Genomic DNA, 23,897 nt, shown 5'->3' with positions numbered 1-23,897 from the left:
ATAAATAATTTAAGGTAAATTGCTACTCGCCACGATTAAGAAAAATATTAAGATCAGGACCAGGTTCAATGCAACCTCTGTTAAACAAATTGAGGGCAGCATATTGGGATGTTATAATGGACCCAGTACTGGGTCATTTCTTCTGGGTTTTTTTGCTCCACAGCTCGCACTTTGGTAATCCACATACCACACAGCTATGACTTTTGCCTCCGACTGATTAGACTGTGAATTCAAGGCCTATTCCAGAAACAGTGGGCGAATATTCCGGGCTAACAAGACTGAGTAAACATTACTCTATTGGGGGCAAAGCCTAAGACAGAGGGATACATCCCGTTGTGCTCAGATGTGGGGCAAGTCGGTTGCACTTGGGTCGGAGGTGGAGGTCCAGGCCAGGAGCAGCAATGGGGCCTGAGATTTCTGACCCTTCCCCTGGTTGGAGGTGCCAACTTTTAGAGGAGGCATTAAACCATGGCATTGCCTGCCCTAGGAGGGTAGATGTAAACATTCCCGTAGCTATTCTCCTAACTGAAGGGCCTAGCAGATTTTCCTTGATAATATTTCTCCCTCAGCAGGCATCACTGAAACAAATAATCCAATAATTGCTGTTTGTGGGAGCTTTCTGTGTACATATTGGCTGCAGTGTGTCATTTGTTATAATCCTGACCACAATTCAAAATTACTTCACTGGGTATATGATCGCAAACTGTCTTGCCACCTTCAATGATTTGTGTACATACATGCAAAGTGCCTCTAACCTTGCACTACCATTAGAATTGTATGCTTTATTTTATATATCATTTCACACCACTGGGCATTCAATTTTATCTGCTGGTTTTTAATTATTTCCACTAGTCTCCCTACGACCTCATGACGTCAGTCACTGTCCTGCTCACGGTACTTCCAAGTTTTCTGTCGTTCGCAAATTTTGAAATTGCGCCCTGTCCAACCACGTTAGGTGTGATGTCCTGTTCCGGACCACTTTAGGAATGATGTACAGACATTTGAGAGGATGCAGAGGGTATTTATGGGAGATTTTTCTCCGGAGTAAGAATCTTCGGTTAAGTGAATAGATAGGCAAAGCTGGGACTGCTTTCCACAGAAACGAATACATCGAGGGGAGATTTGATAAATGTCTTCACAATTGTGATGGGACTGGACGGTGTATGTAGAGAAAAACATTGGTGAAACGATGAAGAGCCAGAAAACATTGACTTAAGGTGAACAGCAAAAGAACCAGATACAATATGAACAAAAAGCATTTTACACAGTGAATAGTTAGGATCTGGAATGCACTACATAGGAGTCTGAGGGAGGCAGGCTCAGTCACAGCTTTCGAAAACGAATTAGATAATTATGTGAAAAGAAAAGATTTGCAAGATTGTAGCAAAAACCCAGAGGAGTGAGAATAGGAGAGTTCCTCTCATGTAGAATCAGCAAGACCATGCCTGGCTAAATGGTCTCCTTGCGTGCTGTATACATTCATTGCTTGTTTGATAAAGCATTTAATAATGTCCTGTGGCCTTAAAAAACACTTTATAAATGCAAGCCTTTCTTGATATGTCCAAATGGGGTTGCTGTTAGATTTTTGTTAAGGCTGCAACTGTGCAAAGTGATCCATTTGATTTATGAATGGGAATGAAAAACACCCACAGGTTCCAGATCTGATTGTTTGATGGTGATATTTATTTGAACATGTCTGTGTGTGGGTTTGCCTGGTTGCAGTGATGGCATGGGCCAACATGATCGAAAAGCCTGTGAGAACCCACCAAGCTAGCTTTAACATGCTGCCTGATTTTCAGAGGCCACTCCTGAGTGTCGGAACCTCTCTGCAGATTGAGAATGTGTCAGGATATCTCCAGAACCCTTCCCTTATCCAGCCTGCCCATTAAAAGGAATTGAGAACATATCACAGGCTACATGCCCAGAATTTGCTGATATGCATGGCCTATTGAGTAAGGCTTCTGGCAGATCAAGATATAATGCCAAGATAAAATTCCAACTTTCCAACTTGACACTGCCCTCATGACCTGTCCCATCTGTCCATCTTCCTTCCCACCTACCCCCTCCACCCTCCCCTGCAACCCCCACCTCCATCTCCCTATCGCACTCTCAGTTACCTTCCCCCCCGCCCCACTCCCCTCCCATTTATCTCTCCATCCTCTCGGCTCACAAGCCTCATTCCTGATGCCCAAAATGTCGATTCTCCTGCTCTTCAGATGCTGCCTGAACTGCTGTGCTTTTTCAGTACCACACTCTCGACTCAAGATATAATGCCTAGTCTATGCAGAGTGGGGTGGACGGTGACCCATGCCTATGAAATCAGACACAGGCTCTAGTCGCCCACAACCTACCCACTGTTCTGGCTTCTGGGGCAGGTTGATCTCAATCACTGCACCAAGAGTAGCCAGGCTTTCAGCAGTCTAGGCCCTAATCTCTGTAATTCCCAATTTAAACTCTCCATACTTCAATTTCCGCTCCATTCAAATGCTTGTTAAATTTCTTTAACTGAGCTATTGGTTATTTTTCTTAAATATATATCCTTAAATAGCTTTATGCCCTATTTCGTATTTCTGGAATGTTTCACTCAGTAAGAATGTGTTTTAAATGGAGGTTCCTGTTGTCAGCTACGTCAGGAGAAGACAGAGCACGAAGATTGAGTGAAATTGTTCTATAACGCAGTGCTGAGATTAATCCCTTCTTTTTTGTGGATGTCTAATCTGGTTTTGCCTCACTGCCTGATTGCTATTGTCACATGGTGTATGATACAAAATAATAACCTCATTTAGTTTTGTCAGCCTGATCTTGTGACTGATCTTGACTTGTGAATTATTTGTGGTGTGTGTCAAAGGGACGCTTCATAAATAATCAACAAAACAGAAGAAATTGCAAACTTGTTCTTCAAATTGAAAGAAAAACGGTAGTGTCAATTTGAGTACAAGGAGAGGAATGGAAGGATGGGAGAGGTTTTTTTTTAAAGTTAATTGAGATGGGATGTAGGCTTCACTGGCTGGGCCAGCATTTATCATGAATTCGTCCCTAAATGGTGGTGATGCCTTCTTCAATCACTGCAATTCATGTGAAAAAAATGTTCTCCTTTGAGGTAAGATCTGTTTTGTTGCTTCTTTGTGTCGCAACATTGAAGATGGATTTGGGCTAGAAATCTGTCTCACAAGGTTACGTTTGCTTAGCTGCTATTCTACACAGCCTGACTGTAATTAATGGAATTAAATATCAGGTATTGCATAGAGCAGGAAGCCAAACCAGCACTGCCCATTTTAAGATACCGTCTGAGAAACATTTCAGGCCACTTGTGTTGGATATGCTGCATGTTGTTTGGAACAAAATGGTGCCTGTCCATTGTTGAGTGTCCACACAGTCACAATATTCAAAGAAGATATTGGCAAAATCAGATGGTTTCTGGAGGTCCAGATGGAGCAGGGCAGGGTGTAGGTTTGATGGAGTCTGGTCAGGACTTTGATCTGGAAAATTAACCTTTGCTTCATGTTTCATCAGTTCACTTCACAGTGGAGCTGAGAGACCCTTTGAAATTTACTTTGGTTAGTGTTGCAAAGGTAAACTTCAAATGAGGCCCTGTGCTAATTCTGTCTTTCCCTGCTTGATCTGAACATAGAGCAATAGAGGTTCCCTATGTAGCATCCCAACACTTTAACTGGGATCAAGTCATCTCAGGGTAGATGCTAGTCTGGGCTTAAACATCTGAAATTAAATCATGGGTCTTACCTACATCATCAAAGTGAGCTGCTCATGTCAATTACACTGCCACAGGCATCTTGCCCCAGGAGCCATATTAACAGTCAGAATGCTGACAACAGGCACATTTGGAAGCAAGGGGAAGCAGGAGTAGGGTTAGATCAGGTATAGGGCCATAAAGTCTTTAGTTGTGGGGCCAAATGATGTAACAGATTTGATATAGTCTGTTCCACTGCTAAGTTCCCAGTTTTCATCCATTGCAAGCCTGAAAATTAAGTATATATTTAGTCTTTTTTTACTCTAGTTTGCACCAAGGAATGGCCAAAAGAACCTCCCTTTAAACAATGTGCAGACTCTACATTCAGACACTGTGAGATCTAAAATAATCTAAAGCAGATTTTGTGAACTGAAAGATGGTGATGGATGTTCACTTATGTTCATGAGTTCAACTGACAAAAGGAGGTTATTTTTGTTCATGAGTTTCACAACAAAGTTTAAAGAGATTAACCTCTTCTTGACCTCAAATAGAGTTCAGGAAATACTAAGTATAAAAATGATTGTTTATTTGTTTTTGTATTTCACTTTAAATCTTGCATTGCTATTTGAATCAGCATCATTTTCTGTTGCTTAAGTTCAAACTATTTTAACAATGTTAACAGAACAGAGCTGTGACAACATGCACAAATGACCAATTTACAATGTAGAATTCATACATTTTTATTGCCTTCCTATAAGATGTCTGAAGTAGTTTTCTTCATTGAATTGCTAAAATAAGCTGTATTGGAGTAAATACTTGTTCATGAATGATACTGAATATTGAATAGATGTTGGGATTCTATGAGGTTCCAACAATATTCAGTATCATTTGGCCCAATGATCCTCCAAAGAGTAACCCACCCAGAGCCATTTCCCTACACTATTATCCTATATTTACCCCTGACTAACGCACCTATCCTACACATCCCTGAACACTATGGGATAATTTAGCATGGCCACTTCACCTAACCTGCACACCTTGGAACTGTGGGAGGAAACTGGAGCACCCGGAGGAAACCCACGCAGACACGGGGAGAATGTACAAACTCCACACAGACACTTACTCTAGGCTGGAATTGAACCCAGGTCCCTGGCACTTTGAGGCAGCAGTACTAACCACTGAGCCATCATAATGCCCTTAACCACTCAGCCACTGCGCCATTGCACCACCTTGAACCAGTGAACCACCGTGCTGCCCCTTTTACAACATGCCCACTGCGAGTGGTTTGACGTATTGGAAGGTAATTTTTGCATTGGTCCTGACGCCCTGTCCTTTCACTTCAAAATTATGCGTATTTGCCCAGTGTGTGTGGAACTTATGGATAGGACTCCTCAGCAATTCCATCAGTTTATAAAAATTGTCCTCAAGTTTTGACAACAATGATTGAGTGTAAAATTGCAATTTTTACAAGTGCTGTTATTTTGTTTTTGTGGCCTTCAGCCAGCTTTTCGGGTGTGAGAGCTTTGTTTAAGTGCAGTTCCCCTGTATTATGCCAAATCTCATATATGTGCTGTGCTGCTGGATTTTGTCACGTGTGTTGTTGTATGCATCACCTGTTCGGTAAAAGAGTCTTGCTAATACTGACTCATCACAATAATGCATTGTTTTGAATCTGGTAAATGTACAATGTTGCAGATGCCTATCAATTACCTGGAAATCCCACCATAATCTCAGGAATTTAAGTTCAATTGATAAAGCAGACCTCGAATTTTTAAAAAAACTGTTATGGGTAATGACCGTAAAAGTAAACAAAACCATCTGATTCACAAAGTTCTTTAAAGAAGGCAATCTATTTTTCTCCAAACACTGTCTGTCCAGAATAACAGCAATATGTTTGACTCCAAATTGTCCTTTAACATGACCTAGCAAATCTTTCTGTAGTATTCAAGAAGAAAACACTCCATCAATTTCTCAAAGGCAATTGGGGATGGACAATCAAGTGATGCCCCATCTCTGAATGAATTTTAAAAATGTGCCATGATGCATTGTTACTGAACATGGCGCATATATGCGCACAGGAAACTGGGTTATATTGCATAACCACTAGAAAAGGTCCCATTTAAATAGGGTGTAAGTCGAATCAGTCACTTTAGAACTGACATTTACAAGATGTGTATGAAAAATGAAATTGGGTAGTGCTTCATTCACAGAATATATTTAAGGAACATTTACATTGAGTTATCAAAGCACTTGTACATGTCCCAAATGTGTAATACCAGTCATTGGCAACAATGTTTTGTCTTGGCTGTGCACATCTCCAGGACAATCTGTAAAATACTGAGGAAGGAACAGACAGGCTGTGTCCCATGTAGCAATCTTAAAGGGGCTGTGCAATCCAACAACTCAGCTAAGCACAGCTAGGAGAGGTTACAAAGGACAGCGAACATCAGCTAACAAACCCAATGGTAGGCAGGCCCAACTCCAGGTCAGGTTTGGGAAGGATGAAGAGAAAATACTGGCCAAAGAAGTAGCTATCTCCCTTTAAGTTCTTCTATTCTCCATCATCATTGTGTACTCCATTTGAATATTAAGTGTTAAATCTAGAAGAAGATCTGTATCAAGTACAGTGATTCCAAGAGTGAAACAAAGCTTCAATTGAGTGAGAGAACAGGCTATGATCTTGCTTTAAAAACACCAGGTTTCCAAACGTGAGTAAACAAGACAATATCACAGGCATTATTCTTATCGTCACGTTGTACAGTTGATGCTGTAGGAAGTACAAAGTGTGGGCATAGAGGGTAAAGTTACAGCAGCAATTATACACCTTGCATTTACATTTCGCGTCTACAGAAGAAAACATTGGAACACCCTTTTGCAAAAAGCAACAGGCCAGGCTATACAACACTACAGAGTCAGAGCAATGGAGAGTCTAGAGGGATTATCTCAGTGTTTATAGAGATTATAAATATAGGGAATAATAAAGCTATTAAGGAATTTAAATACAAGAAAGAGAATCTGAAGTTTAGAGGCTTCAGAATTTTTACAGCTGTAAGATCCCATTTTAAGTTTTCAAAACTGCTGTGATGCCAGATGGTGAGAAAGATGGGCGGGGGCTTGGAGACTGAGAGGGCAGGCAGCTGTTTGCACTGCAGGGTCTGTAATAAGTAACAATTACTTTTTCATTGCCATATCTGAAGGAGTAAGCAACCCGCAAATATAACTCAGTTAGGTTATGCCACCATTCTAAAAAATCTGAAGGATTTAAAGGGGCCTGTCACCTCTGATCACACAGAGCTGCTCACCACCTGAACTTGCAGGTTGGCAGTTTGGGGCTTGAAGTCTGTGTAGGTCAGCGATGGCTGGGCTGACGTGTGAGGGCTTGGCTGTGGGATGGGAGACGGGCATTAAAATGTACACAAACTGATGTTTATGGGGAACCAGGGAAGGAGAGTGATGTGGATTGAAAATAGGGTACCAACTAAGGAACAATGGAATAGCTGAATCTGAAGGTAATAAAATCAGGAAATAAGTCTTTTATTGCTGCCTATCCCTAGCCTCATGAAAAGACAACCATGAAGTTTCAGATAATGTGTAAAATCCGTGAAATTTCTGGGAATTCTGATTCTCAGATTCAAATCTTTTTATATTGTATTATAGAGTCTAAATTTTTTTTAACTAAGTAACTGCCATGTTACACACTTCTCTTGCATTTTCTCAACCTTATGGTCTTTCTCTCTATTTAATTCAAGCTTCAAACATGAATGTGTTAAATGTTTGTACTTTATTTAATAAATATCAAAAAGTGTGGCACTGGAAAAGCACAGCAGGTCAGGCAGTGTCCGAGGAACAGGAGAATTGACATTTCGGGTATAAGCCCTTCATCAGGAAGCCCCACATTCAATGTCTCTATCAATCTTGCATCAATCTCTCAAACTGGCATTCACACATGTAGCTCATTTTTCTTTCACTTATTCTTTCCAGTGCCCTCTCTTGTTCCTGTGCTTGTCCCTTCCTTATTCCAAGATCAGTTGGAATTCCCTCATTCCCTTAGTTGTATCCACTCGTTCTTGTTCATACAATTGCTGCCTGGGCAGTTCAGATTTCATTTCATAAGCATCATTCTGCTGTTCTTTGAAAGTCCAAGATAAAATTCCTGTTTGAAAGTACGGTGGCTTTAAGGTTTGTTCAGTTCTGTTTCTTTCTTTACTCAAACAGAAATCTCCTGTGGCTTCCCGAGCGTCATGTCAGTAGCTTCGCCTTCTTCCCCAGGTGGGCCCAATGGTATTATTAGAAGTCAGTCTTTTGCAGGATTCAGCGCCCAGCAGGAAAGAAGATCTAGGTAGGTGCATGGACATGATCTAAGTGTTTGTTTGCAATAAATCTTCATATTTAAATGCATGCATAGAGCACTGTGCCTTCACAGAAATCACCTTGATAAGACTTGTTTCACTGGTGTCTGATGACTGGTTATATTTCTGTATAGGAATATCAGCAGCTTATATGCAGACCTTTCCAAGTTGCCCTTGAAATGAGTGTGAAACAGATATGATTGGAGCTGAGTACGTTCACCATGGCTTCAAGCAGTAGGCTTGGTTTTAGTGCTCCTTGTGTACACAGGGCTGTAAGTATGCTGAGCTCAGAGAATCACAGAAGGAATTCATTATGCCTGTGGTGCCTATATTGGCTCTTTGAAATAGCAGCTATGCTTAGTCCCATACCCTAGCTTTTATTCTATAGCTCTGCAGATTCCTCATCACTCTCCTGCACCCATCTCCCTTTAAAAGATTTCATGCAAATCAGTTCCCACCACCTTTGCATGTAGTCTTTCTGATCCCAAAATATTTCTCCTCACCTCTGCTCTTTCACCAATGATTGGAATCTATGATTTCTAGTTTGCTCCTCACTCATGAGATGGATTGTTTAATTTTTCTTCAATTCAATCAAAACATTACTTCATCTTGAAAACCCCAGCTCCATTACTTCTTGACCAGCTCTGCTCCAAAGAGAACAATCCAAACTTTAGCATTCTCTCCTCACAATTGACTGTCCCCATTGCTGGTGATTTCTGGTAAATGTTCTCCACTCACTTTATAAAGTTTTAACGGGCAGAATCTTCCAATGGGGTTGCAAATAGAGAGGCCCACACTGCCTTTTCTAAGGAATGCCATCCATACCTTCTGATGGGTCTTCATTTGGAATGAGGTGCTGGGGTCAGAGGTCTTGAGTGTTGAATGTTGTCAGCAGGAGGCAACAGCTCATGTGGACAGCATCACCACAAAGGAAACAATCTTAGAGCAGCCCCAGAGTCCCACGACAAAGACTGGTGATGTTGGGGGTTGGTGTATGATGGGATTGTGGCTCTCAGCAGTCACGTCTCTCCATCTAATGTCGATGCCCTCAGTCGGGCACTAAATGCCTTTGATCATGGGCCTTCCCAACTTCGGGAAGGCTGCAATTCAGGAAATTCTCTGCTGGGTTCATCCCAGTGCAATGGACCGTCCTTAAATGGTCCTTAATTAAGGGCCTCAGTTGGTAGCTGGATGGGAAGCTTGACCATTGAGATTTACACCCAGAATCTAATTATCAAAAAGGTAGGTAAAGGTTGAGAATGCTTGCTCAGTAAATACCCTTTCCATCTCCTACCTGACCACCAATGGGAACTGATGTTCCCTGCCTGCCTCTTTCCTGAAGGGTGGTGAGCAGACTCATTCACAGCCCTCCATTAGAGGCAGGAGAGCTTTCATTACTTGGGTGTATTCTACACCTTTAGTGTGAACCCACATAGTAAGGCACAGGATTTCTCATATCTCAGGCTACCTGTCTGTCTCCAACCTCTCTGGTTGGAGTTACTGGCTGCTTTGCAACCATTTGGCACTCGGCTGGTTAATTGATATCTCCCACTGAGGAGTCTTGGAGATGAGGGAGTCCATTTAAAGACAGCCACGACCCTGTGGTGAAGCGTGTCTTCAGTGGGCACTTAAGAATGGCCATTGAGGCAATGTGAATGTTTCAGTAGGCCTCAAGTAAGCATGGGACTTGCCCTGAAATCCATAAAACAGGTACATACGTGGCAGGTTGGCCAGTGTGCTACGGCTTACAAACATGCAAACACCATCTCTGATCCAGGCGCGCACACAAACACACACACGTAGACACAAGCATAGACACACACAAGCACACACTTCGGAGTATTGTAAAACTGCACCAGTGCTTTTATAACCAACTTGTCAACTTGCCCTGCTACGTTTAAGGATATATGTATGTGGACATCAAAGTCTGTTTTTCATCTACATATGAAAATTGTGATATTTATTGTATATCCTCTTTCCATATTTATCCTGCGCCAAGTGTTGCATTTCACACCTTTCCTCATGGAAGATAATCTTCCATACTTCAGCCCATGTTCCCATCTGCATCCCTTGACGCCTATAAACATCATCACCATTATTCAAATGATCAAGTGACACAGGAGACTATGATTCACCAGGCAGATGGCTACGGAAATATTTGCCTTTGTCACACCTCACAGAGCTACTCACCATGTTCTGCCAGTAGCTGTCAAAGTCACTGCAGATTTGAGCTTCTTTGTTCCTGGTTTCTTCCAAAAGTCAGCTTCTTGGCATTTCACAATGGCTGCACAACATTACACATCACCGATCTTTGATGCTCTGTGTTAGAGCTGGACAGTACATACAACTGCAGGCAGAAATGCTGTCCTCCTGGCACAAAGAGCAAAGGCTTTCATTGCCAGCTGCAGGGCATCATAGATGGCACCCATATGACTATCAAGACAGAATGTGAAGAGCTAGTGAGATACATTAACAGGAAGCATTTCCACTCTCAATGTTTCTGAGTTGTAAGACCACAACATGAGCTTCCTCCACATGTCTGCTTGCTTCCCTGATGGCTTCCATGACCCTTTCATCCTCCTCCAGCTGAGGTTGTCGTACCTCTTCATTCCACCTCCCCCAAACTCTCCGGATCGATCTAAGAGGTCATGTGATTTGGAAGAGTCCCTGTGACCCGGGGGAGTGAAGTGATGTGGAACTCTTGGAAATGCCTGTTGAAGATAGAGCCTGGAATATTCTTATAGCAAAGAAGGATCACAATGACTATTGCTATTCCCTCACACTCCTTTACCATGTCATACCTGTGTTGTTGTCCCACTTTAACAAAAGGAATGTGCCACTGGGATGCCTTCTACCTGTTACTGTGCACCTGTTTTCCTTGGGGCCTGGATAGTGGATTTCTAATGACATCAGTGAGACGGTGTCCATAGTGCTGGGGATTCCTGGGGCAATGGCTGGATCAGAATGGCTTGGAGATCAGAACACATTACAGCAACTCTGGAGACCTTAACAAATGATTTTATTGTCACATGTATTTTGTCACATGGATTCGGCACTATTTTGGATTAGAAAATGAATAAAAAGCAATTACTTAAATTGAACTTCATCTTCTGTTCAACTGACAGAAAGAATGTAAGCACTTGACAAGATGCTGAACATTATTTCTTTATATTTTTCTGTTTTTAAATTTTTCTGTCAATTGAACAGAAAATGAAGCTCAACTGAAGTAATATCTTCTTATTCATTTTGCAATCCAAAGTGGCACTGGATTGTGGTGACAAAACACTTTTCATTGTATTTTCCTAAATACATTGACAATAAAATTATTCATTCATTTATAAGCATTAGGTCATTATTGTCAGTTGAAGTCAGAAATGTAAGCTCACCCAAAATACTGGGAAATCTGAGAAATGTAGAAGATCAAACAGCTTCTGGGGAAGGGAACAGCATACTATGCAGGAAATGCAGATAGTCTGAGTGTTTTCACAGAATGTGGTCCATCTGTTTCAGAACAGGAGGAAAACCCAATCACATGTTCACATGTGTGCAATGTGAATGGTATTTAAGAGATTCACGCCTAGAAAATGATTTTGCTCTCAGAATTGGTTTATTGTCCAAGGACAGTTTTTCAGAGCTTTTTCATTTGATGGAGTTCAATGTTCTGCGTACACAAAATGCCGGCGGCAGATAACGTGCATAACTGAGAACTTGATCAAAATTATTCACCACATTGGCGCCATTCTGTTTGTATGTGAAATCATAACTTGTTAGTTTAGGAAACTCTCACTTCGTTTCATGAAGGCTGAGTTAAATCTCAACCATTCATTCTTCAGGAAATCACGGCAGCAGAGAGCAATCAACCCAATGACGTAGATTAGCTTTTAGTCATTTAACAAGCCTGCAGTATTGCTAGTGGGGCTTATGATGTCTGCTTGCTTACATTTTAATGCAGACCATATTAAGAGAATATTTTATGTTTACATTGTTAGTTTGACGATATTGATCTTCACCCTGCTACTGATTATTATAATATCTTCATTCTCTGGTTAATTCCAAATTGATTGTTGCTCCTTTTCTTGTCTGTCTTTTACATGTCCCTTTTTTTAATAAATGATTATTTTCGCTTCTGAAATTTTCCTACATTGCAAACAGTTGCAACACTTTAAAAATACTTATTTGACTATAAAACACTTTGAAAAGTCCTGTTCCAAACAAACTGCATAAAGAACTATATAAATGCAAGCTTTTCTTCATTTTCCTGACTTAGTGGCCCATCATTGTTGAACCAAACAATTTCATTCTGCCATTCCCTTCCCAACCTCAGCCATCATCTTGCTCAACTTGGACCCAAATCCACTTAAACCCCAAAGCCACCCTATTCCACTCCTCCACCTCCATCTCCAGCAGATCTGCCACCCCATTTGAGTTACACTGATAGTGCCATCGGTAACTGCTCCATTTCACTGATGTGATCTCCTCATAGGTCTCACTCATTCATTGCAAATAACGGAGCTCTGAGGAAACCACAAGGAAAACTAAAGAAAATGAATGCTTCATCCTATAAGAACAATTGTACACCCAAAGATGTGGAGCCAAAGCGAATGGAGGAAGTGTACAAGTCTCTGAAGATAGGACTAACGTAAGAACTTCAAAATCTTCAAATTAATGAACTTAGTATTGACCATTGCCAGTCATAGAAACTGTTGTCAGGTCAAGCGCAGTAAGTAATGTCTTTGAGATACAGAAATTCTAAAGGAGTTATAGTCATTTTCTGTTGGGATTCCTGTTTGTGGAGATGATCCAATAATTTAAAATACCTGCCCATCCACAGAAATCAATTAATCTTTAAGTGACTGAGGATATATTGAGAAATAATTAACCTTTAAATTATTTTAAGATATTAGTTTAATTTGGGAACATGATTGACAGGGACTAGTTGGACCGAAGGGTCTGTTTCCATGTTGTGTGACTCTGTGACTCTATATTCATAGCCATTAAATCTTGGGATCATATTGAACATCATTTGGACAGCAGACATTTTGTACATGATTTAAAGTAGATACTAGGAAAGGAATGTGAAGCAACCATTACGAGAGTAATTCATGTTATTTTCAACTCCCTTTCTGTTAAACAGTGAATACCTGGAAGTGCATAATGCAGAACTGGACAAGCTAACTACTCAGCTAAAAGATATGAAGCATAACTCCAGACTGGTAAGTGTAAGCCCAAAATGTAAACAAAAAGAGAAAATAATGTAGAAAAACAATGTAAAGACCAATCAGAATCTGTGGAGTAAAAACAAATTAACACCTTTTGTCTATGTGCCCATCATCAGAATCAGATGTCATGAGTTGTAGCCAAAGTAAAAGGTCACAGGTAAAGTCACAAACCTGAGGGGTTAATCTTGTTTCTTTCTCCACAGAAGCTGCCAACCCTGATGAGTATTTACAACACTTTCCGTATTTATACCTCAAGCCATGTTATTTCTCTTACAGATTTAAAAGGCTTGTTGTACATTTGCAGCATTTTCTGGTTTTATTACAAATTTCTGGTTCTTCCTCTTTATTTTACCACTTAACAATGAAATCTTCTGCTGCAAATGTGACATCAAATTTCCGTTTCCTTTCGTTACCTCTCCCCTGAAATTGCTGATTTTTACATGAACTTATAATCCTGCATTTTTGAATCTGGACAATGAATATTTTGCAGATATCTTCATCCAATCAGATATCAGAAACTAAACAACTGTCACAGTTAATTCTACCTTGTCATCATGCACTATGCACACCAGAGTTTTCTAAAGCTTGGACTCTAGACAGCAATTGGTCAGAGATCCAGCTGATTCTCCTCTGTCTGGATCAAGGATGCTGAGTAGTGGTCAGCTGAGCTCCGTTCAGACTGAGGATTACTTCGAGACCCAGAGAGTTTAATTTCGGAACTCTTAAGTGAGCTGAACAGTTTTGCTTTTTACTGCATAGGCTCACAAACCCTGATGTGTTGTGAAATTATAAAAATGTATTTGGACACCACAAAATGGCGAAACATTTAACATCCTGTGAAAATTGGAGTCCTATTGATTCCTGAGTTCAGCCATTAGAAATTCATAACAGTCAATACCTGCTACTAGGGAAATGTACTGAAATAAAGCGGATAATATGATGAAGTGTAAATGTTTAAGCTTTTGCAGCTGTAAACTTGGTGCACCAGTAATTTAAAACTAGCGAGAGTGAACCCTCACTCGTTTTCCTACAGGTGGAGCTGGTTTTAAACATAGGGTCATAAATATTTCATACAAAATGGAAATTAAATATAACATGTCATCATTTAACAGTGGTATTCTGTTATTTTAACAGCAATATGAAGCTTCCAGGACTTCATTTTGTTCTAGGAGAAAAATGCAAGAATTTGAGTTTTCAGTCACTAGAATAAGATAAAGGATGAGTCATTATGCTAAGTGTCTATCTTTCATTTATTTTGAGTTATTTTTACTTGACATTAATTCCCCTACTTCACAGTCAATGGTGATTTCATGGATGGTTATTAAGTATTTGGTGAAATTCTATAATCTGAGTGCAACCATAACCATTGAGTGCATGGGTTGGAGGAATAATGTTACAATGTTTGAGCGTGATATCCAATCCTTATTCCTTTGAGTTGGGAGTAAGATATTACTGAATTTACCCTATTAATAACTTGCAAAATGTAAGCAATTAAGTTAATTGGCATGTTTTGTACCTGCTGAGTTGTGAAATAAATTTTTCATATTGCTGAATGTTTTTCCCCAATCGTTGAATTGCAATAAACGTTGTGTCAAACCACACACTGTCATAGATAGGGAGAAGGAAATTCTACCAGAGATCATGGACTTCATTCCAGCAGTTGTAAATGTAACTGATCCAATGCTGGCTGCTCACTGTTTGCAATACTTTTGAATGGTGCAAACTGCTTGTGGACTGACCAGGTTTTGGACTGAGCTCATACCAATAGCAATACGTTACCACGAGTGTACATGGTATGGATAAGATAAATCAATGGGAAAGGAACTGCCAAAACTCCATCTTTAATTATCCCACACAGCAGTGAGAAATCCAAATATAGGCTTTTCTCTTTGTCATTTAACGTAAATCTCTCCTTGTTGGAAAGCAGTTACTTCTTACTGAGGGAGAGCTCATAATCTCCATCAGGCACCCAGTATGTTTTCAAAATGACTGTTCCTGAGGTCTAGGAAAAGAATATCAATAAGCAATTCAACTTTAGAAGGCATCACAAAAAGTCTGACGCTTTGCAGTGTTTGTATATGATCAGTGATCAGGAGTGGAAGCATTGCCTTACCTGCTGTCTTTTGTAGCCTTAAACCTAGCAAGATCAGCAAACTTACAGGTACGAATTTGTACCTCAGTTGGGTACAATGTGGTGCATTTACCCTCAGAAGTAGTGATGCACTCAAGCCATTTTTGAAAAAAAAAAGTTCTGGTGTGCTATTGAACAGAGAATAAATGTAATTCTCTGTTTAGAATTACAGGTTCACATTACCACAGCACTTGTGGATGATGCTTTTCTGATTAGGTTGCCAGTTGGCTGCACTTCTCCAATAAAAGCAAAATACTCAGATGCTGAAAATCTCAAATAAAACAAAGTGTTGGAGAAACTCAACAAGTCTGGTGGTATGTCTGGAGAGAGAAACAGAGTTATTGTTTCGAGTCTGCAATGACTTCTTCAGAACTCTGCACTTCTCAAGCTCATCTTTGGGATATGTATTTTGTTCTCAGTTGCTGGATCTTCCTTTGTTTTGCTGGAAACATCATTTTGCTGTTAAATTAGTAAAATGCCATTGTTAAAAGACATATGTAAATGATTCAGCTTTGCAGCTGTAAATTTGTTGCACCCGTAATCTCAAACTAGTTGGCGTGAACCCTCACTCGTTTTCTGACAGAGTGGGGCTGGTTTTAAACATAAGGTCATAAATACGTCATTCAAAATGGAAATTGAATACAGCATGTCATCATATAATACTATATATGTTTTATTTACAGGGTGTCATGTATGAGCTGGATAAGGTGAGTTGCTGTATTTATTCAGCATCTAAGTTGCCTCTATCTAATGAGATTAGCACTGTAATAAATTCTGCTATTTCATGCTCCCAGCAGGAATTTCCTAAAAACAGGGCAATTTGTTGATCATTCCTGTGTCTTAATTGGGAAGTTGCTTGATGGTGCTCTCTCCACCTCATCCCTCCCCATTTTACAGCAACTGATTGAGAGATCTTCATTTGACTTCCTAGTGTTGTTTATATACTGGAAGTGAGTCCAGTTTGGCACAGTGTGTATGATGGAACTGGGACAAAATAAAAATCAGTTAAACAATATGAATTGGTTCCCATGATAATGAATTTTCCCAGGTTGCACTCAGCAACTTTGAAACAACCTCATGCAGAGACTCGCTGAAGGAACTTACAAGGGTTGCAAGTCAGCATTCCTGGCAGCACTTAATGTCTGCAGGAATTGTAATGGGTGGACCAGGTAACTGCATTGCAATTCTTGTTTGCAATTCCCTCTTGTGGTTCTTTCAGTCAGCCACTCTAACTGTGGAGGGAGGCCAGCTGCTTGTGTGGGGTTTCTGCCAAAGTTACAGTAACCAATCATGAGCACCTCACAACATTTAGGTGGTAGGCAATAGGAAATATGATAGTGGAGTAAGTAAAGCAAACTGTAATAATGTACATCATTTGGAGATGCCGGTGTTGGACTGGGGTGTACAAAGTTAAAAATCACACAACACCAGGTTATAATCCAACAGGTTTAATTGGAAGCACTAGCTTTCGGAGCAACGCTCCGTCATCATGTGGTTGTGGAATCACCTGATGAAGGAGCGTTGCTCCGAAAGCTAGTGCTTCCAATTAAACCTGTTGGACTATAACCTGGTGTTGTGTGATTTTTAACTTTGTAATAATGTAATATTTTTAGGAGTTTTACAGTGATGTAACTAATCAAATGCTTGTATTTATCCATAACATGCTCTTAGGTTTAGTGATTAGTGTTCTATGAACACACTTGCTACAAGATTTTGTTGAAGAAGCAATAGCAACTTCGTGTAAATATTGCAAAGAACTACAGATGCTGGAAATCAGAAATTGCTGGAAAAGCTCAGCAGATCTGGCAACATCTGTGGAGAGAAATCAGTTAACGTTACTCAAACCTTCCTCGAAACAGAACAGTAAGGAAGGGCCACTGGACCCAAAATGGTTAACTCTGATTTAACATTAACTTTAAACATTAACCCACGTTTTGGGTCCAGTGGCCCTTCATCACAGTTCTGTTTCGAGGAAGGTTTGAGTAACGTTAACTGATTTCTCTCCACAGGTGCTCCCAGACGTACTGAGTTTTTTTTTCCAGCAACTTCTGTTTTTATTTATAAATATTGCAATCCTAGCTCATCTGAACAAATTCAATGATAAAATACTTAGCTAAATGTGACTAATGAAGATATGGAAATGACATGCAGATGGCCAAGACTCCTTTATGCCCCCTACTTTTATGCTTTCATGGACACTGAGATGATTAATTTGCTGCTTGCTGCATTATTATTGGCTGCAAAACCTAATGATACATTTACTTCTCATTACAGCAAATCAAAGCAATTGAGCGATATGTCAGAAGGCTGGAGTTCCACATCAGCAAGGTAGATGTGTAAATATTAGTACAATGTAACTTAGATCACAGACAACCAATAGACAAGGCTCAAAGTATGTCCAACGTGAATTAAGAGAAATTGTTTTGGGAGAACAATATCATTATCACTTGGTTTTTCACCAAAGTTATTTGGCTAATCTTTTTGGTATGTCAGTTGTGACTCAGTGATAACACTCTCATCTCTGAGTTGAAAGGCTGTGTGTTCAAGTCCTACGTTAGGGTGTGGAGTACAAAATCTAAACTGGCACTTGATGAAGCACTGAGCGTGAAACTAGCAGCCCATTTGCATCTGAGGTGGAAATGAAAAAGAATCCCATGCCACAGTGAGGAGTGTATACCTTGTGGCTATGGTAAATTTCACCAGCTGACTGTCCAGTTGGAAATTGTCTTCCATCTTCCTCAGTCTGGGTGCAATTGTTAATCCATTGCCAGTGGCTCTGTAACATTCTGCCAGATGTGGTGCAGTTTATGCTGTGGGCCACATTACAACAACAGAAATTGGACAGAATTTTTTTCACATCAGATTGGAAAACATCAGTCCAGTGGGCACATTTCCTAATGTTGGAGTAAAGGGCTGTACAGGTGCTGATTACTGGACAAGACCAACAGACTGAGGGGCCAAACTGGCAGTAGCCCAGAACAGGACAGTGCTGTCATATACATTTTTTTTTGCAAAAGCTATTTAAATTTGACACTGGCTGTTCAGAATAGTTACAGACACCAAGGGGAAAGGTCCTTCCGAGGGTTTCATTGCTTCTGACAGCACCTGTTGTTATTTTGTATATTTTACGGGGGATACCCCAGGTAGAGCAATTCTGTACAATAAACAGGATATGCAAAACCAAGAAATTCACGAGTGAAATCAATCTGCTGCTGCCTTCGTATTCTTCCTTTATCTGTTCCCTTTGCAATCAGGTTTCACTTGCCAACTCAATGCCTAACCGCCAGTAAAAGTCAAATTCCTTTTAAAAATTTATTTTCTCTGCTTAAACATTTTTTGTTAATGTTTAACACTCATTAACTCTCTCAAGTCAGATTGCCTCAACCACCTTCCCTGCTACCGTGAGCTGGATATAGCTTCTAAGGTAGCTATGTTGATCAATGACATCAGGAAGGCTTCGGAGAATACAAGAATATTTCATCAGCATGTATTACACAAGTTTCAAGTTCTACATATCTGTACTGAACATACCCATCTAAAGGGGCATGTGTTCAAGTACAATTTGTAGCAGGAAGCAGGCTGTGGCTAAGAGGAAATGTTGCAACAAGTAACAGATATTTGTAATGATTGGCAGTGGTTACAAACATCCCGTCAGGGCAAAGTCTCTAAAATTAACCAGTTCCTGACAGACCTATTTATATTACTTATTTAAAATAAGGTTAAGTCACCATTACCATTAAAAATGCTTTTGCAAGTCAGAGTGAACGTTCCAATATTGATTACGAAGACATACCCATGAGGCATTGATCATTTTTATGAATTTTGTAGGACAAAACTAAAAGAGATGGCAGGTTGGACAAGTGTGTAATTTAAAATGTAAAATTGTTGAGTTGAATCCATCTCCCCTGTTTGCCACTGAAATGTTGGCATAAGACCTGCAGAAACCCACATACCACAAAACATGATTTCCATTTTCAGGAATATTCCCAGCTGAGACTCCCCCTTCCCCCCACCCCCCCAACACACACACACACACACAGACACACACACACACACGCGCACGTACACACACACACGTATACACACACACACACACATATACACACACACATACACACACACATACACATACATACACACGTACACACACACACATGCACATGTACACACATACGCACATGTACACCCACACGCACATGTACACACACATACACCCACATACATGCATACATACACACGTGCACACATACACATGTGTACACATGTACACACACACATATACACACACACGTTCACACACACACACGTACACGCACACGCACAGACATGTACACACATACACATACACACACACACACACACACACACACACACGATTTGTTTCATTAGCAGGAGGACAAGTTGTGGGTGCAGGCCACAGCTGGGCCAACTGAGGCAGGAAAGAGTTTGGAGGCAAGTTGCAACAATTTTGAGTTAAGAGTTAGAAATGACCGTAGCATTTCAGGGTTAAACCCATTTCACGACAACAGTTTGGCTTTAAATGAACATGAAGCTCCTGGCAGTGGTAAGCACTTCCCCTCTCCTCTGCTTCTGCCTCTCAACATCGGTGTTGAAGAGACCATTTAATGAGGTGAAGATTGGAAGACGGTGCAAAGTTTGCTGCTTTGAGCCAAGGCAGACTGAGTGTGATGACTCTCACTCAACAAAATACTGTAACTGACTGTGGGTACATTCAGCCAATGGTCACCAATGTCTCTGCTCACCTTCAGTTTTCAATATCCCATCTTTCCATGCTCATCCTGCCAATGTGTATCACTTAACAATTATATGCATTGAAACATATCTGTCACTCTTCAGCCTTTTTCACCATTCTACCTGTGTTATCTAGAAGGCTACAACTATCCACATCAGTATCTCAAAGGTTTCCAGGTTTTGTAGCACCTAAAAACTTTGTAAAACCCACATATCTGCATTTCTTTCAACATTGCACTGAGGTCAGTCTCAATTCTGAATGTGTTCCTTAAAAACCTTCTATGAGAGAAGGATCTACTTTATAATAATTATGCTGCAAAACAATGGTTTGGTGTGGGGGGGGGTCAAATTGATTTTCTGTGTGATTTCCTGCGTGAATGTGCTAATATAGCACTTAACTGTGGCTACTTTGAACACCAAAAAAATGTTCATTTGTCTACAAATTATGACACTTTTTCATTTACATATTGCCCTGTAAATCTAATAGAGGAACAAGTTTTTTTTAAAAACAATTGCTGTTGTATGTACTTCTGTAAACACTGTACGGAAACATTAGATATGTGTAGAAGATAGGAACTGATGACCTTGTCACGACCTGATCCATGAGAAGGATGTAGTCAAGGCTCTGAGTTTGATGTGACTCATCAAAAACACAAAGTCAGTTGGAGCCAGAACCAAGCACAAACTGAAGTGGTCCACTGACAGAGGATTCATAATCCATCTCCTCTAGACATTCAATTCAGGTTCGATTTAAAATGAGCAAATTCAAGTGAGAGGTTTCAATTCTATGTGTGAATCTTGTTGAGAGGTCAGGGATCTCACCTGCTGGCTGGAGAGTCAGTGAGAGATGCCTCTTTTTTTGGAAGGCCCTCCATATCATGAGTCAAACAGGCAGTGCCAATGCCATTGACAGGACTTTCTTTGGAATTAAGACCCTTGGGGCAGAGTTTGGAGGATTTAAGTATCACTGGGGTGGTCGGGGTTACTGTAGGAAGGACACATGCCAAATGCCTGATCTAGGCTACAAGTTAATAAATGGGGGCAGGGTGATTTGCTGATGGGGATCAGAGAAGATGACAGGAGGATGTTGGTACTCAGTGGATGCACACATGCACACACACATGCACGCACGTGGACACATACATCTCCAAGGTGCCAAAGTCAGTACATGGTTTTAGCTGCCACGCATGATGTTTAGGAACAGATTCGCTTGAGGTTATTTTCATATCAGAAGGATGATCATTATTTTGCCTCTTCAAGTTCTGAAGATGAGGGGACGGTGGGCAAGTTGACCCTGAGCCTTCCTTAGTGTCACATAATTCTGGCTGAGGTGGGCACTCAGTGGGTTCAGGCATGCTACCATCCTGCCTGATTAAATTCCCTTCCTGTCTCCAAGCTCATCATCTCGATGTGCAGAAGCTCCTGTCCTATTTATTGTATACAGTTATACCACTGTAACTTTCAAGGCACTACCATTTTTGGCCGAGTCCCACATCTGTGCAAACTGAAAATCACAAGCACCACACCCAGGATCTCCCAATCTGTTCAGAGGAATTAACTGAAGTAGTGAGGGTTGAACTTGTGTCTTTCTCAATGAAGAGAAAACTAGAATAATTATGATGAGTCATTTTGCCTCCATACATCGTATGAAAATTCCAAAGATTCTTTGTATTAACCTTATGTTTTTAGATTAGATTCCCTATAGTATGGAAACAGGCCCTTTGGCCCAACAAGTCCACACCAACTCGCCGAAGAGTAACCCACCCAGACGCATTTCCCTCTGACTAATGTACCTAACACTATGGGCAATTTAGCATGGCCAATTCACCTGACCTGCACATCTTTGGACTGTGGGAGGAGACCCACGCAGACATGGGGAGAACGTGCAAACTCCACACAGACAGTCACCCGAGGCTGGAATCGAACCTGGGACCCTAGTGCTGTGAGACAGCAGTGCTAACCACTGAGTCACCGTGCCACCCTAGTTTTCCCTTTTAAAATTCTTCTACTCCATGAAGAATGTTGTCCTGAACACTCGCAAAATCCCTCTTATAGTAAACTCATTAAAATATTCTACTGGCAATTTGAAAAAAATCAAATCCAATTGCATGAAACGCACAGCTGATTAACACTTTCTTTTGTTCATATTGCCTGGGTAGGTGGATGAGTTGTATGAGACATTTTGCATCCAGAAAAGGCTTCGAGATGGAGCTTCCAAATTGAAACAGGCCTTCGAAATGTCTCCTTCCACTAAGGGTGCTCGGGAAAGCCTAGCAGCGATACAGAAGAGCTACAAAGAAAACACAGAGGTACAGTATTATCTTTGGCTTCAGCCTATGCAGCACTCAAGAGGATATTTCATTTTAGTTTGAAATTGTTTGCTCAGCAAGAAGGAAAAACAGACTAGACAAGAGTAATTCTGCTCTTGGCTGCATATCATTTGGATGTGTTTCTTTAAGTTAGTTGGGTTGGGTGATCCTAGAGGAGGAAGTGAGGACTGCAGATGCTGAAGATCAGAGGTGAAAATGTGTTACTGGAAAAGCGCAGCAGGTCAGGCAGCATCCAAGGAGCAGGAGATTCGACGTTTCGGGTATAAGCCCTTCTTCAGCAATCCTAGAGCTTGGTCTTGAGAGCAGTTTGAAGTCAACTCAATACTGTAGATTCCTCTGTTGGCTTAGATACTATTGGTAACAATTAAATAGTGTACTCTTAGGTTTGCCATTTACTACACACTGTCTGAGCTACTTTCTGGAATTCCCTTCTTTAATCCCTCTGTCTTTCTTTATCATCTTTCTTCCATGAAGATTCTCCTCAAACTTCATCCATTTTTCCAGGCTTTTGATAATCACTTTTCAATAACTCAGTGCCTGTTTTTCTTTATGTTTCACTGAAAAGCCTTGAGAATATTTTCAATGTTAAAAGTTACTATACAAAAACAAATTGTTCTTGACTTAAGAGTGTTATTATTAATGGATCATGAATCAAGCACTCTGCTCTCTGCACAGAAACACAGTCATTGTCAGAAGCTAAATATAAGGAACTCTAATTCATATGATTTACCTCATTGCTTTTCTAATGGTAATGAAAGTTCTTACTGAGAAAATAACATTTATTGAACAGGATCCTGTCAAGGTTGAAAGGATGTAAATGATGAATGGCTAATTAATGCTTACTGAGTATAACTAGAAAAAGATTTACTGAGAAATTGCATTGGAGGACGAAAAAAACACACATAGAAGTTTTTGTTTAGGCCAGAACGAAATACAATAGATCAACTGTTTCTGATAAGATAGGTTACAGAGAAAACTTAGTACATGGCACTTACTGTTACAACTTCATACATTGTAAGCAGACCTTTGATATGGCAATAAAGGACATGGCACTTCTTGAAGAGAAATTTGCCAAATAGCTAGAAAATACTTTTAACCAGTCCTTCAATGCTAATACTGTGCAAAGGAGACTGGTTCAGATCAGCAGTTGTGATTGTTTTAAATTCAGTGTTGGAAGTGGGAATAAATCTGGTGCTAAAAGATGATAATAGATGAGTCTCCTTAAGTGACAGATTCTAAGTGTCAGATTTAGCAATTGTATAGCTTATAACATTTTTTAAAAATTGCAGAGTCAAACAGATTTACATGGAGGTAAGAGATTTTGATTAACGAAAAGAAGAAAATGTTCAAGTTGTTTGGGAGTCATCATGAATATGTGCACAATGTGGTTGGAAAGGATGCAGTTGACAGGTTGGGAAATGCGTACAT

General features: G+C 40.4%; 1 protein-coding gene across 8 annotated transcripts in view; it reads left to right on the top strand.

Moving 5' to 3' along the window:
* The window catches only part of ripor2 (RHO family interacting cell polarization regulator 2), a 247,139-nt gene that overhangs the window by 167,448 nt on the left and 55,794 nt on the right, over nt 1-23,897 (top strand). For all 8 annotated transcript variants that reach the window (XM_060850032.1, XM_060850024.1, XM_060850028.1 and 5 more), the window contains exons 2-7: nt 7,904-8,027; nt 12,521-12,676; nt 13,172-13,250; nt 16,071-16,094; nt 17,662-17,715; nt 22,299-22,448. In XM_060850032.1, the coding sequence (XP_060706015.1) occupies nt 7,904-8,027; nt 12,521-12,676; nt 13,172-13,250; nt 16,071-16,094; nt 17,662-17,715; nt 22,299-22,448 (587 nt within the window). The remainder of the gene's footprint in view (nt 1-7,903; nt 8,028-12,520; nt 12,677-13,171; nt 13,251-16,070; nt 16,095-17,661; nt 17,716-22,298; nt 22,449-23,897) is intronic.

This window comes from Hemiscyllium ocellatum, chromosome 34 (genome assembly GCF_020745735.1).
Source record: "Hemiscyllium ocellatum isolate sHemOce1 chromosome 34, sHemOce1.pat.X.cur, whole genome shotgun sequence".
NCBI classification, from domain to species: Eukaryota; Metazoa; Chordata; class Chondrichthyes; order Orectolobiformes; family Hemiscylliidae; genus Hemiscyllium; species Hemiscyllium ocellatum.
The sequence above is the reverse complement of the archived record's forward strand: the minus strand, read 5'-3'. Positions and strand labels throughout refer to the sequence as shown.